Source organism: Bombina bombina, chromosome 12 (genome assembly GCF_027579735.1).
Source record: "Bombina bombina isolate aBomBom1 chromosome 12, aBomBom1.pri, whole genome shotgun sequence".
NCBI classification, from domain to species: Eukaryota; Metazoa; Chordata; class Amphibia; order Anura; family Bombinatoridae; genus Bombina; species Bombina bombina.
The window spans coordinates 97164716-97178059 of record NC_069510.1 but is presented as its reverse complement, the minus strand read 5'-3'; the positions used below and the strand labels follow the sequence as shown (position 1 = coordinate 97178059).

Sequence of the window (13344 nt, the reverse complement as noted above, 5' to 3'; positions counted from 1 at the left end):
TCTAGCTTTGGTCCAAGTATAGTAAAGGTCTGAAGCCTTCTGAAAATAGAATAAGTTAATACATTTAGACTAGCATGACACGGGAGGGATTAACATTGTTCCGTTCTGTTTTTGTAGATGGCAGAAAATCTTCAAGTCCCGTTTGGTGCAGTTGGTGGTGACGTACGGCAACACATTCTTTGTGGTCCTCATTGTGATCCTAGTGCTTCTCCTGTTAGGTGAATATCCCATAAATCTTTGTGTAGAACAGGCACCGCCGTAGAGTGATACGCTGTATGGGGGAAGGTCACTGCCACACGCACACTCTGAATCTGTTTTGTGGTCATTACTGTAGTATATTGGATACAATAGTAAATACAAGTTAAGAGATTAGTGGTACTTGGTGTTTATCTGCTCCGCTGATATATATAGCAGTGTTTTATAAACCGCGGTCCTCAAGTACCCCCAACAGGCAAGGTTTTCAACATAGCTTAACCAGTGCACAGGTGAAGTAATCAGCTTATCAGTTACCATGGTTAGTAACCGGCTCTCACCCATCAGCTGATTACTTCACCTGTGTACTGGTTCAGCTATTATGAAAACCTGGCCTGTTTGAGGTACTTGAGGACCGCAGTTGAGAAACAATGGTGTATAGAACAGGTGCTGCTATAGAGGGAATGTTACTGCTCCACACCCACATAATCTGTGCTGGTCTTGAGGTCATTACTAGGCATGTGCATGTATTTAGCATTTGTTATTCCGTTAGGGAAACAAGTGATGAATATGGCTGAGGCCTGAATATTCAGCTCTTATTAGGATACAAGTGCAACACACGAATATCTGGGCATATCTAGACTGTGTGTGTAGTGCTTCTTTCCTAATAAATCTGGTGGTGGAAGGAGCCGAATGCCTCAGATAGCAGCCATATTTAGAATTTGCTTCCCTAAGGAATAATGTACATGGCTAGTCATTACTGTTCCTTTTTGGATAAACTAATAGTAACAATTTAAGGGTTAGCAGGGGGTGTGAGGCAGCGCACAGTGAGTCAGGTTACTGTGCAGGTGAAATACTGGGTATTACTGTAGTAACCACATTCCCAAACTCGCCTCTTTGCAGAATGTTATAGGGACAGTAAAGTCAAATTAAACGTTCATGATTCGTATAGAGAATGTAATTTTAAACAACCTTCCAATTTACTTCTGTTATTAATTTAGCTTCGTTCTCTTGTTATCTTTTATTGAAGAGCAAAACTAAGTAGGCTCATAACAATAGCTCAGGAGTGTGCTAGGGTCTTTAGTACTCTATAACAGCAGTGTTTTGCAACATTGTATAGCAAAGCTACAAATAATGTTGCAAAACACTGCTGCCATAGAGTACTAAAGACACGTGCACACTCCTAAATTCTTATGAGCCTAACTAGTTTTACTCTTTCATAAAAGATAATGACAATGAAACAAATTGGATAACAGAAGTACATTGGAAAGTTGTTTAAAATTGTATGCTCTATCCGAATCATGAACGGTTCATTTTGACTTTACTGTCCCTTTAAATTAATTTAACCACCTGGCCTGATTAAGAATACACAAGGGGAGGTTGGGATACTTGCACAGTGCAGATACAGACAACTTGCCCTGTAATGGAATCTTTATTTTAGGCTTCGGTGCCTCAGCAAGGGGGTAGGGCAGTAACAGCATCTTCTGGTTATTGAGTGGGTGAACTGTAGTAAGAATTGTGAGTTCTTAGGACCAGAGCAAAACAAGTGAAACAGGATCCTTTTATCTGCAGGATAAGGGGAACTCTGCTTCTGTTGCTGTATTTGTAGTTATACAAACCTGGGTGAGATGTATCTGCTGTATACTGTGTGCATCTTCCTCGTCACTAGCAAATGCTTAGTAAACCAATTAGAGCCCTACATATCTGTATGTGGGCAAAGCCAACACCACCGTTGCAGCTAGTGCTTTGCAAACCAGGTATTGCCCAGGGGCACAGTGTGACTTTTTTTTTATCTGGCACCGACTTCCCCAACGATATGTGTCAAAGGTATTGTGCTTGATTATAGTCCTGTGATGCTTCTCTACATCCATTTATTTGTAACACACAGCGCCCATCCTTGTGACATTTTATCTTACTACTGTGCTGCTGATCTGCACTTTAATTAGAGCAATTTTGTATTGCCAAATACAAATTATAAGCTGTGTTCACTGTCTGTGACTAATTTGCTGTGGTTTCTCCATAGTTATGAAAAATATAGTGAGAATAGCTGTAGCCCAATCATCTTCTTCCACGTGAAAAATCAATTTGTACCAATACATAAAATAATTTTAGATAAGTTAGATGTCAGCCCATAGAGCCCCCATTTCATCCACATACCCAAGTCAGACCTTTTTGAGCGGTAACCCTCCTTTCTGCCACATCAGACCTCAGGAGCTGTAGCCCTGCTTTCATCCACATACCCACATCAGACCTCAGGAGCTGTAGCCCTGCTTTCATCCACATACCCACATCAGACCTCAGGAGCTGTAGCCCTGCTTTCATCCACATACCCACATCAGACCTCAGGAGCTGTAGCCCTGCTTTCATCCACATACCCACATCAGACCTCAGGAGCTGTAGCCCTGCTTTCATCCACATACCCACATCAAACCTCAGGAGCTGTAGCCCTGCTTTCATCCACATACCCACATCAGACCTCAGCAGCTGTAGCCCTGCTTTCATCCACATACCCACATCAGACCTCAGCAGCTGTAGCCCTGCTTTCATCCACATACCCACATCAGACCTCAGCAGCTGTAGCCCTGCTTTCATCCACATACCCACATCAGACCTCAGCAGCTGTAACCCTGCTTTCATCCACATACCCACATCAGACCTCAGGAGCTGTAGCCCTGCTTTCATCCACATACCCACATCAGACCTCAGCAGCTGTAGCCCTGCTTTCATCCACATACCCACATCAGACCTCAGCAGCTGTAGCCCTGCTTTCATCCACATACCCACATCAGACCTCAGCAGCTGTAACCCTGCTTTCATCCACATACCCACATCAGACCTCAGGAGCTATAGCCCTGCTTTCATCCACATACCCACATCAGACCTCAGCAGCTGTAGCCCTGCTTTCATCCACATACCCACATCAGACCTCAGGAGCTGTAGCCCTGTTTTCATCCACCTACCCACATCAGACCTCAGCAGCTGTAGCCCTGCTTTCATCCACATACCCACATCAGACCTCAGCAGCTGTAACCCTGCTTTCATCCACATACCCACATCAGACCTCAGCAGCTGTAGCCCTGCTTTCATCCACATACCCACATCAGACCTCAGCAGCTGTAGCCCTGCTTTCATCCACATACCCACATCAGACCTCAGCAGCTGTAGCCCTGCTTTCATCCACATACCCACATCAGACCTCAGCAGCTGTAGCCCTGCTTTCATCCACATACCCACATCAGACCTCAGGAGCTGTAGCCCTGCTTTCATCCACATACCCACATCAGACCTCAGCAGCTGTAGCCCTGCTTTCATCCACATACCCACATCAGACCTCAGCAGCTGTAGCCCTGCTTTCATCCACATACCCACATCAGACCTCAGCAGCTGTAGCCCTGCTTTCATCCACATACCCACATCAGACCTCAGGAGCTGTAGCCCTGTTTTCATCCACCTACCCACATCAGACCTCAGGAGCTGTAGCCCTGCTTTCATCCACCTACCCACATCAGACCTCAGCAGCTGTAACCCTGCTTTCATCCACCTACCCACATCAGACCTCAGCAGCTGTAACCCTGCTTTCATCCACATACCCACATCAGACCTCAGCAGCTGTAGCCCTGCTTTCATCCACATACCCACATCAGACCTCAGCAGCTGTAGCCCTGCTTTCATCCACCTACCCACATCAGACCTCAGGAGCTGTAGCCCTGCTTTCATCCACATACCCACCTCAGGCCTTTGGAGCTGTAGCCCTGCTTTCATCCACATACCCACATCAGACCTCAGGAGCTGTAACCCTCCTTTCAGCCACACACCCACGTCAGACCCCTCTTCTTGCAGCCCTACTGTCAGCCACGTACCCACATCAGACCTCAGATCAGACATAAAGGCCCTGCAGCCTATGTAAGAGGAATGAAATGAGTAGTTTGCCATGACTGGTTTGTGAGACTGGGGAGCAGCGAGATTGTAATCTATTTATAATCATAGGCTCCCAGAGCTAATCAGCTTCAACTATAACCAAAACAGTCTCTTATGCCTAAAACTGGCCCCTCCTCCCAATAGCTTGGTTAGCAGTGCTTCCTATATGGTTTCCGAATGGTATGGAAGTGTCATTATAATGTTGTGCTAAAATGTTTGCATTACGTAGCTGGTAACAGACCAGTGACTTCCCTTAGCTATTTGTTGGCACCCTTAATGAGCTCTTACCTTTTTACTATTGAAATGTACAAGAAGCTTTGCGGTGTTTCTCTGAGAACTGACACAGAGGATCGTCCTCATTTTGTCTTGGATGGCGCCATTGCCTACTGACCTTGTCTGGTGCTAGCTTACTTAAATCGTTCACTCTTCCTCTGGCCAGCTTTTTGATTGTCTAAAGGGGTAGATGCTAATTGGAGAATTTCAGCTCCTGCTGCTGAAGTGAGTCAAGCTGAAGCCCCTGTTTTCTGGTTGGGGGGCACCATATGCTGGATAGACTGCTGGTTTCTTCACCAGCAATTTAAAGAGTTTTATTCATAGGGAACTTCTATCATGTACTGGCAGCTGTAGACGTTTGTGACCAGGTGAGTTCTGGCTTTACATATAAGTCATTTACAGTGCCCTCTTCTGTGCTTGAGGGGTAGTGCTGGGTTGTCTGCAACAATGTTCTGATGGTTGTGAGCCCAGGAGAGCTGGCTTGTTAAAGTATTAGAGAATCTGATCAACATATCCAGCGACGGGACTGGGGTAATTCTTTATAAGGTATACTAGTCCTAAAGCCCGTTCACACGGGCCGTGTTGTGTTGTTCTCTCTCTCTCTCTCTCACTCTCTCACTCTCTCACTCTCTCACTCTCTCACTCTCTCACTCTCTCACTCTCTCACTCTCTCACTCTCTCACTCTCTCTCTCTCTCTCTCTCTCTCTCTCTCTCTCACTCTCGTTAGTACTTGGAGCCCAAATCTTCCTTCGCTTCTATTTATGTTCCCAATATGCTAAATACATATGATAATGGTGGCCAATATATAGATCTTCAGTCTGAATCCTTGTGGATCCTCTTGTACAGCAGCTCACTAATTTGTACAGCCGTTTACTTTTCTTCATGTAGTCACTTTTAGTCTGCAATAGTTAGGATTACACATTTTAAAGGAATTAAGCCCCTATGACCCCTATTTCATTGTTTTAACAGTACACACTCGCCCTTTATTAAAATATCCAGTACATTTATTTTGCCTAAAATCTACATTGATAAAGCAGTGGATGCGTGTCACAGCAGTAATTGGGGGAGTGATAAAGCAGTGGATGCGTGTCACAGCAGTAATTGGGGGAGTGATAAAGCAGTGGATGCGTGTCACAGCAGTAATTGGGGGAGTGATAAAGCAGTGGATGCGTGTCACAGCAGTAATTGGGGGAGTGATAAAGCAGTGGATGCGTGTCACAGCAGTAATTGGGGGAGTGATAAAGCAGTGGATGCGTGTCACAGCAGTAATTGGGGGAGTGATAAAGCAGTGGATGTGTGTCACAGCAGTAATTGGGGGAGTGATAAAGCAGTGGATGCGTGTCACAGCAGTAATTGGGGGAGTGATAAAGCAGTGGATGCGTGTCACAGCAGTAATTGGGGGGAGTGATAAAGCAGTGGATGCGTGTCACAGCAGTAATTGGGGGGGATTGATAAAGCAGTGGATGCGTGTCACAGCAGTAATTGGGGGAGTGATAAAGCAGTGGATGTGTGTCACAGCAGTAATTGGGGGATTGATAAAGCAGTGGATGCGTGTCACAGCAGTAATTGGAGGGGATTGATAAAGCAGTGGATGCGTGTCACAGCAGTAATTGGGGGAGTGATAAAGCAGTGGATGCGTGTCACAGCAGTAATTGGGGGAGTGATAAAGCAGTGGATGCGTGTCACAGCAGTAATTGGGGGAGTGATAAAGCAGTGGATGTGTGTCACAGCAGTAATTGGGGGAGTGATAAAGCAGTGGATGCGTGTCACAGCAGTAATTGGGGGGGATTGATAAAGCAGTGGATGCGTGTCACAGCAGTAATTGGGGGAGTGATAAAGCAGTGGATGTGTGTCACAGCAGTAATTGGGGGAGTGATAAAGCAGTGGATGCGTGTCAACAGCAGTAATTGGGGGAGTGATAAAGCAGTGGATGTGTGTCACAGCAGTAATTGGGGGAGTGATAAAGCAGTGGATGTGTGTCACAGCAGTAATTGGGGGATTGATAAAGCAGTGGATGCGTGTCACAGCAGTAATTGGGGGAGTGATAAAGCAGTGGATGCGTGTCACAGCAGTAATTGGGGGAGTGATAAAGCAGTGGATGCGTGTCACAGCAGTAATTGGGGGATTGATAAAGCAGTGGATGCGTGTCACAGCAGTAATTGGGGGATTGATAAAGCAGTGGATGCGTGTCACAGCAGTAATTGGGGGATTGATAAAGCAGTGGATGCGTGTCACAGCAGTAATTGGGGGATTGATAAAGCAGTGGATGCGTGTCACAGCAGTAATTGGGGGAGTGATAAAGCAGTGGATGCGTGTCACAGCAGTAATTGGGGGATTGATAAAGCAGTGGATGCGTGTCACAGCAGTAATTGGGGGAGTGATAAAGCAGTGGATGTGTGTCACAGCAGTAATTGGGGGAGTGATAAAGCAGTGGATGTGTCACAGCAGTAATTGGGGGAGTGATAAAGCAGTGGATGCGTGTCACAGCAGTAATTGGGGGAGTGATAAAGCAGTGGATGCGTGTCACAGCAGTAATTGGGGGAGTGATAAAGCAGTGGATGCGTGTCACAGCAGTAATTGGGGGATTGATAAAGCAGTGGATGCATGTCACAGCAGTAATTGGGGGAGTGATAAAGCAGTGGATGCGTGTCACAGCAGTAATTGGGGGAGTGATAAAGCAGTGGATGTGTGTCACAGCAGTAATTGGGGGAGTGATAAAGCAGTGGATGCGTGTCACAGCAGTAATTGGGGGAGTGATAAAGCAGTGGATGCGTGTCACAGCAGTAATTGGGGGAGTGATAAAGCAGTTAATGCGTGTCACAGCAGTAATTGGGGGATTGATAAAGCAGTGGATGCATGTCACAGCAGTAATTGGGGGGAGTGATAAAGCAATGGATGCGTGTCACAGCAGTAATTGAGGGATTGATAAAGCAGTGGATGCGTGTCACAGCAGTAATTGAGGGATTGATAAAGCAGTGGATGCGTGTCACAGCAGTAATTGGGGGGGGGATTGATAAAGCAGTGGATGCGTGTCACAGCAGTAATTGGGGGGGGGGGGGGGGTTTGATAAAGCAATGGATGCGTGTCACAGCAGTATTGGGGGGGGTTGATAAAGCAGTGGATGCGTGTCACAGCAGTATTTGGGGGGGTTGATAAAGCAGTGGATGCGTGTCACAGCAGTATTTGAGGGGGGTTGATAAAGCAGTGGATGCGTGTCACAGCAGTATTGGGGGGGTTTGATAAAGCAATGGATGCGTGTCACAGCAGTATTTGAGGGGGGTTGATAAAGCAGTGGATGCATGTCACAGCAGTATGGGGGGGGGGGGTTGATAAAGCAGTGGATACGTGTCACAGCAGTATTTGAGGGGGGTTGATAAAGCAGTGGATGCATGTCACAGCAGTATTTGGGGGGGTTGATAAAGCAGTGGATGCGTGTCACAGCAGTATTTGGGGGGGGGGTTGATAAAGCAGTGGATGCGTGTCACAGCAGTATTTGGGGGGGTTGATAAAGCAGTGGATGCGTGTAACAGCAGTATTTGAGGGGGGTTGATAAAGCAGTGGATGCGTGTCACAGCAGTATTTGAGGGGGGTTGATAAAGCAGTGGATGTGTGTCACAGCAGTAATTGGGGGATTGATAAAGCAGTGGATGCGTGTCACTGCAGTAATGGGGGGGTGATAAAGCAGTGGATGCGTGTCACAGCAGTATTTGGGGGGGTTGATAAAGCAGTGGATGCGTGTCACAGCAGTGTTTGGGGGGGGTTGATAAAGCAGTGGATGCGTGTCACAGCAGTAATGGGGGGTGATAAAGCAGTGGATGCGTGTCACAGCAGTATTTGAGGGGGGTTGATAAAGCAGTGGATGCGTGTCACAGCAGTATTTGGGTGGGGGTTGATAAAGCAGTGGATGCGTGTCACAGCAGTATTTGGGGGGGGTTGATAAAGAAGTGGATGCGTGTCACAGCAGTATTTGAGGGGGGTTGATAAAGCAGTGGATGCGTGTCACAGCAGTATTTGGGGGGGGGGGTTGAAAAAGCAGTGGATGCGTGTCACAGCAGTATTTGAGGGGGGTTGATAAAGCAGTGGATGCGTGTCACAGCAGTATTTGAGGGGGGTTGATAAAGCAGTGGATGTGTGTCACAGCAGTAATGGGGGGGTGATAAAGCAGTGGCTGCGTGTCATAGAAGTCTATTTTTAACACGAGCAGTGAGGTGTTCAGCGTACAACTCTGGAGTATCTCAGTAACACTGTAACCTAGTTTTCTTGTCACCACAGATGCATACCGTGAGATCCAAAAGTATGGTGTAGGAGAACTGGTTGACCTGAAGAATAATCCAGTGGCGGTGGAGCATATTCACATGAAACTGTTCAGAGCACAAAGAAACCTGTACATCGCTGGCTTCTCCCTGCTGCTGTCCTTGTGAGTAAAACCTATAAATACATAAACACAATGTAGTGACTGTTATCTCTTAGGTAACTCTTCTAGCCAATGGGACCACACACATAAGCTATATGAATCGCATGTAACAAAAGCCCTGGTGCTGCCCCCTGTCTTCCAGTAATGCCACAGATCTTCCCGCACTTGGTATCATAGCTTCCTGCAAGTTCGCTACCAAGGGCACCTGTGAGTGCTGTTTGTTACCTTGTGCTAACTAGGGTGTGACACTAAGGCAGCTAACGTTAGGGTGGTACCTTCTGTGTTTGTTTTTCACACAAAAAAACTGTTATTTAAAAAAATATATATATTATTGTTCATAAAAATAATCTTTGTCACTTAGCAACATAACTGCACAACTGTACAATTACCCAGCACATTATATACAAACAAAGCATGAACGGGACATGAAACCCACATTTTTTTCTTTAATGATTCAGAGCATGCAATTTTAAGCCACTTTCTAATTTACTCCTATTATCAATTTGTCTTTGTTCTCTTGGTATCTTTATCAGAAAAGACAGGAATATAAGCTTAGGAGCCGGCCCATTTTTTTTTCAGCACCCTAGGTAGCGCTTGCTGATTGGTGGCTACCTGGGTAGCACTTGCTGATTGGTAGCTAAATGTAGCCACCAGTCAGCAAGCACTACCCCAGGGTGCTGAACCAAAGATGATCTGGCTCCTAAGCTTACATTCCTGCTTTTTCAAATAGATAACAAGAACATGAAGAACATTTGATTATAGGCGTAAATTAGAAAGTTTCTTAAAATTGCATGCTCTATCTGAGTCATGAGAGAGAAAATTTGGGTTTCATATCCCTTTAATGATATTAGGCTAAATTACAAGTGGGGAGCAGAAATGTTAGCACTACTGAGCACTAGCACTGCACAAGTTAAATCAGTAACGATCCTATTCTCTTGCTCTCATATTACAAGTTAAAAGTAAAACTTTTTCGATCAAGCCCCTGTCCCCATAGACTTCTATGGGTGTGGTACAAAACCCTGTCCAGACTTTTGCTCATGCTCTAAGGCAAGAATGCGAAAGCCAAAGGTTAGGAAATACTTGAAATACCATTTTTCTTCAGTCAGAAAAAATCTTTTTATTAAAGTGTTTGTAAGCTTTTGTGTAGAACTGAACAGTATATACAATTATTCTTCAAAACTGGCACTTTTATTGATGGAATGTTAAGACGCTTTATTTGTAAAATAATTTACCATCACTAGATGGTAATTATCGCGCCGTTCCTCTGCCCGCATCTCATACTTTTGATGACTAATCCGACTTCATCCAATCATTGCGTGCCCCACGAGCTGAACACCATGTGGGGCACGCATTGATTGGATGAAGCCGGATTTGTCATCGCACAGCTAAAAGAAGTATGAGTTGCGGGCGGAGGAACGGCTTGGGGAGGACACTGCACACCCATGTACTGTATATGCACATACAAATAAATAAATATACATACAGGGCTTGACATTTCCAGTGGTCCACTAGTTCCAGACGACTTAGAAATGTGTCTTTTTCATATCTTTAACATTGAGTGGACTAGTAACTTTTTTTCTTTTTTAAGACACGGAGTCCACAGATCATCTTAATTACTAATGGGATATTCACCTTCTGGTCAGCAGGAGGAGGCAAAGAGCACCACAGCAGAGCTGTTAAATAGCTCCTCCCATCCCTCCCACTCCAGTCATTCTCTTTGCCTACGTTAGTGATAGGAAGAGGTAAAGTGAGGTGTTAGATTAGATTCTTCTATCAAGAGTTTATTATTTTAATAGTAGTGCAAGATTGTGCTGCTTTGTTCTAGGGTGTAGCCGTAGTCCATATCAGTCTCTTCAGTAGAGCTTTTGGTGGTTTTAGAGCAATAGGAACTGGTGGGACATAATTCTCACTGCGCCTCCTATACATTTATGCTGCCCTTCTCCTGATAGCCCAAGCAAACTTAACTTAGGCTTTATCATCTTCCACAGGGGTATGGGAGGGAGAGGACCTCCTAAACATGCTGAGCTGCCCTGCTGTCGGGCAGAATACAAAGGTAAGTGCTAACTTTTTTATTCTGGGTCTGAAGCACACAGAGGATTCAGGACAGAGGAAGAATAGCACTTTACTGGCACAAATATCTCCTGTATATAGATTAAGGAGGATTATCTGGCAGCATGTTAATGGCAGGCACTGGGGCTGAGGAGAGTGGCTTCTGGGGGCACTTAATCCGAGCTGGATACAAGAGGGATATGCCCTATATCAGAGAGGGCTGATCCACTTATGATGTTATCTTTATATTACTTCGCTGGCTCAATCACCTGTATAAGATTTATACGTAATGCGTGATTTATACCTTCATTTGGTATTACAATTTGCCCCCAGGTTCTAAGAAGGTTTCAGTAACTTCTCCCGGTAGTCTAGTTCTAAGATAATGATGGCGACCGGGAGAGTATGTGTTGTTATGCCCACGAAGGGCGGGGTTATGTTTGGCGCCGTTTTTTAGTGGCGCAATTTTCTATCTCTGAGGGTTAACTATGCTACAGTCTCTAAGATGAAGTTATCACGCCCACGAAGGGCGGAGTTATGGTTGGGGCCGTCTTAGCCTGCACTTGCTCTTCCGTTCATCGGAAATTAGAGCGGTTTCTGGGAGAAAGAGTCTTATTCCTTTCTAACTTAATACTCACTGTTTTCACTTCGGTGGGTCCGGATAGCGCTACACTGTGCTCCGGATCGGTTTAGAATCTAAGGCATGTCCTTCTTAGGTACATGAAGTTCTAAAGGGGTATGAGTATTAGGAGGGCTCCTCTGCTAGTTTTAACTGAGGTTTCAGTCAGTGTTTTCTACGTTTGCATGCTAGTCTAAGCACTTCTCTGCACACAAGGATAAAAACTTACTTTTTAAAATTTAAAGAGACAGTAGCGGTTTTATTTGTTAATCTTTATTAAAAGAATTTCACTGTCTATTTGTTTAATCCATCCTTTGTGTTTTAGGATGGAATAAGAACACAAAAAAAATGAGTTACTTTTTAATTTAAAGAGACAGTAACGTTTGTCAATTTTTATAAAAAAAACAAAAACAACTGAACCTTCTCCTACTAAGGTTTTTTTTGCTTTTTGGGAGTCTGTTGACTATGGTCAATCTATGCCACAAATTTCTCCTATAGTGTCCCACAAAATTTTATGGCCCACATGCAGTGCCCTGCGCTTCCTCTAACACTCCATTTGGAATTACTTTGCATTTCATACATTATAGGTTTTTACCACGAGGTAGGAAACATTACTAGAGGAATTTAATTTCAGTTAGGGTGATTGATTCAGTAGTTGCTATCCCATCTGTTTCCTCCCTGTTAACTGAAAGAGAAAGATACTTCAGGATTATCTGAAAGAGAATTCTCAGACTCGGATGGAATAATATCTTTATTTGATCCTGAGGTTGTTTTTCTCTGTTTTTTAGCTTGATCACCTCCATTTGTTACTTTAGGAGGTTTTAGCTACCCTGGGCAACCCCGACACTACCGGTGTTATGTATCCTAGTGCGTCCAGTAAGTTATTAGGGCAGGCCAGATAGCTCAGCATGCTAAGTGTACTGTGGCTGAGCTCCGTAGCAACCCAAGGGTTGCAGGTTCGATCCCCGATGAGGTCCACTCAGCCTTTCATTCTTCTGAGGTTGATAAAATGAGCAGCGCCTTGAGACCCTTACGGGTGATTAGCCGAAAAAAGGATAGGATAAAAGGAACGCATTTCCATAGCCGGCTTAGCTAAGGAGGCTGGGCAAACATTCACTAGAGTGGAAGGAGTAGTTTCCCGTTTAGCTAAGAGAACTACGATACCCTTAGGGGATAGTTGGGTTCAAAGGTCCTATGGACAAGAATTAGAAAAGGGATGTACACGAGTGCTTACAATGGCAACCAGCTGTGTACTTTGCTACCGTCACTTGTGCAACGGCATATAGGTCTGATGCTACTGTGTCAGAAACTCCCCTGGATAAAGATCCAGGATAGGATAAAAGCTTTCGAGTTGGATAATTTCTTTATTTCAAATTCTTATGGTTAGAACCTTGTTCTACGGATGTATGCTCTAAGTTTCAGCTTTTAATGATTCCTTACAAGGGGAAGACCTTGTTGGGATCTGGCTTGACGTAGGTAATATCCTTTGGAATTTAAAGAATTTCCGTCTTTGCTCAGGCTTAGGTTCCACATGTTCAGGATCCCTGGGCAATAGCAAATAGTGTCCCAGGGACACAAATCAGAGTTCAAAGAGTTTTCTTCCCAGAGGCAGGTTTCTGTTTTCAAGATTATCTGCAGGTCAGATAAAAGGAGAGGCGTTCTTACACTGCGTAGGAGACCTCTCAGACCTGGGAGTGATTGTTCCAGTTCTCTCCGGGTACAATGTCTGGGTTTTTTGTCCCAATCGGTTTGTGGTTCCCAAAGAAGAGGGAACCTTCAGACCACTTTTAGATCTCAAGAGTCTAATCAAATTTCTTAGTATACCGTTCTTCAAGATGTAAACTATTCGTTCCATTCTTCCCTTGGTCCAAGAGGGTCAAT

At 44.8% G+C, this 13344-nt stretch overlaps 1 protein-coding gene across 2 annotated transcripts in view; it reads left to right on the top strand.

The window, feature by feature from the left end:
- BCAP31 (B cell receptor associated protein 31) overlaps positions 1-13344 on the top strand; it is a 67542-nt gene that overhangs the window by 6228 nt on the left and 47970 nt on the right. For both annotated transcript variants that reach the window (XM_053695940.1, XM_053695939.1), the window contains 2 exons: positions 118-218; positions 8657-8801. In XM_053695940.1, the coding sequence (XP_053551915.1) occupies positions 118-218; positions 8657-8801 (246 nt within the window). The remainder of the gene's footprint in view (positions 1-117; positions 219-8656; positions 8802-13344) is intronic.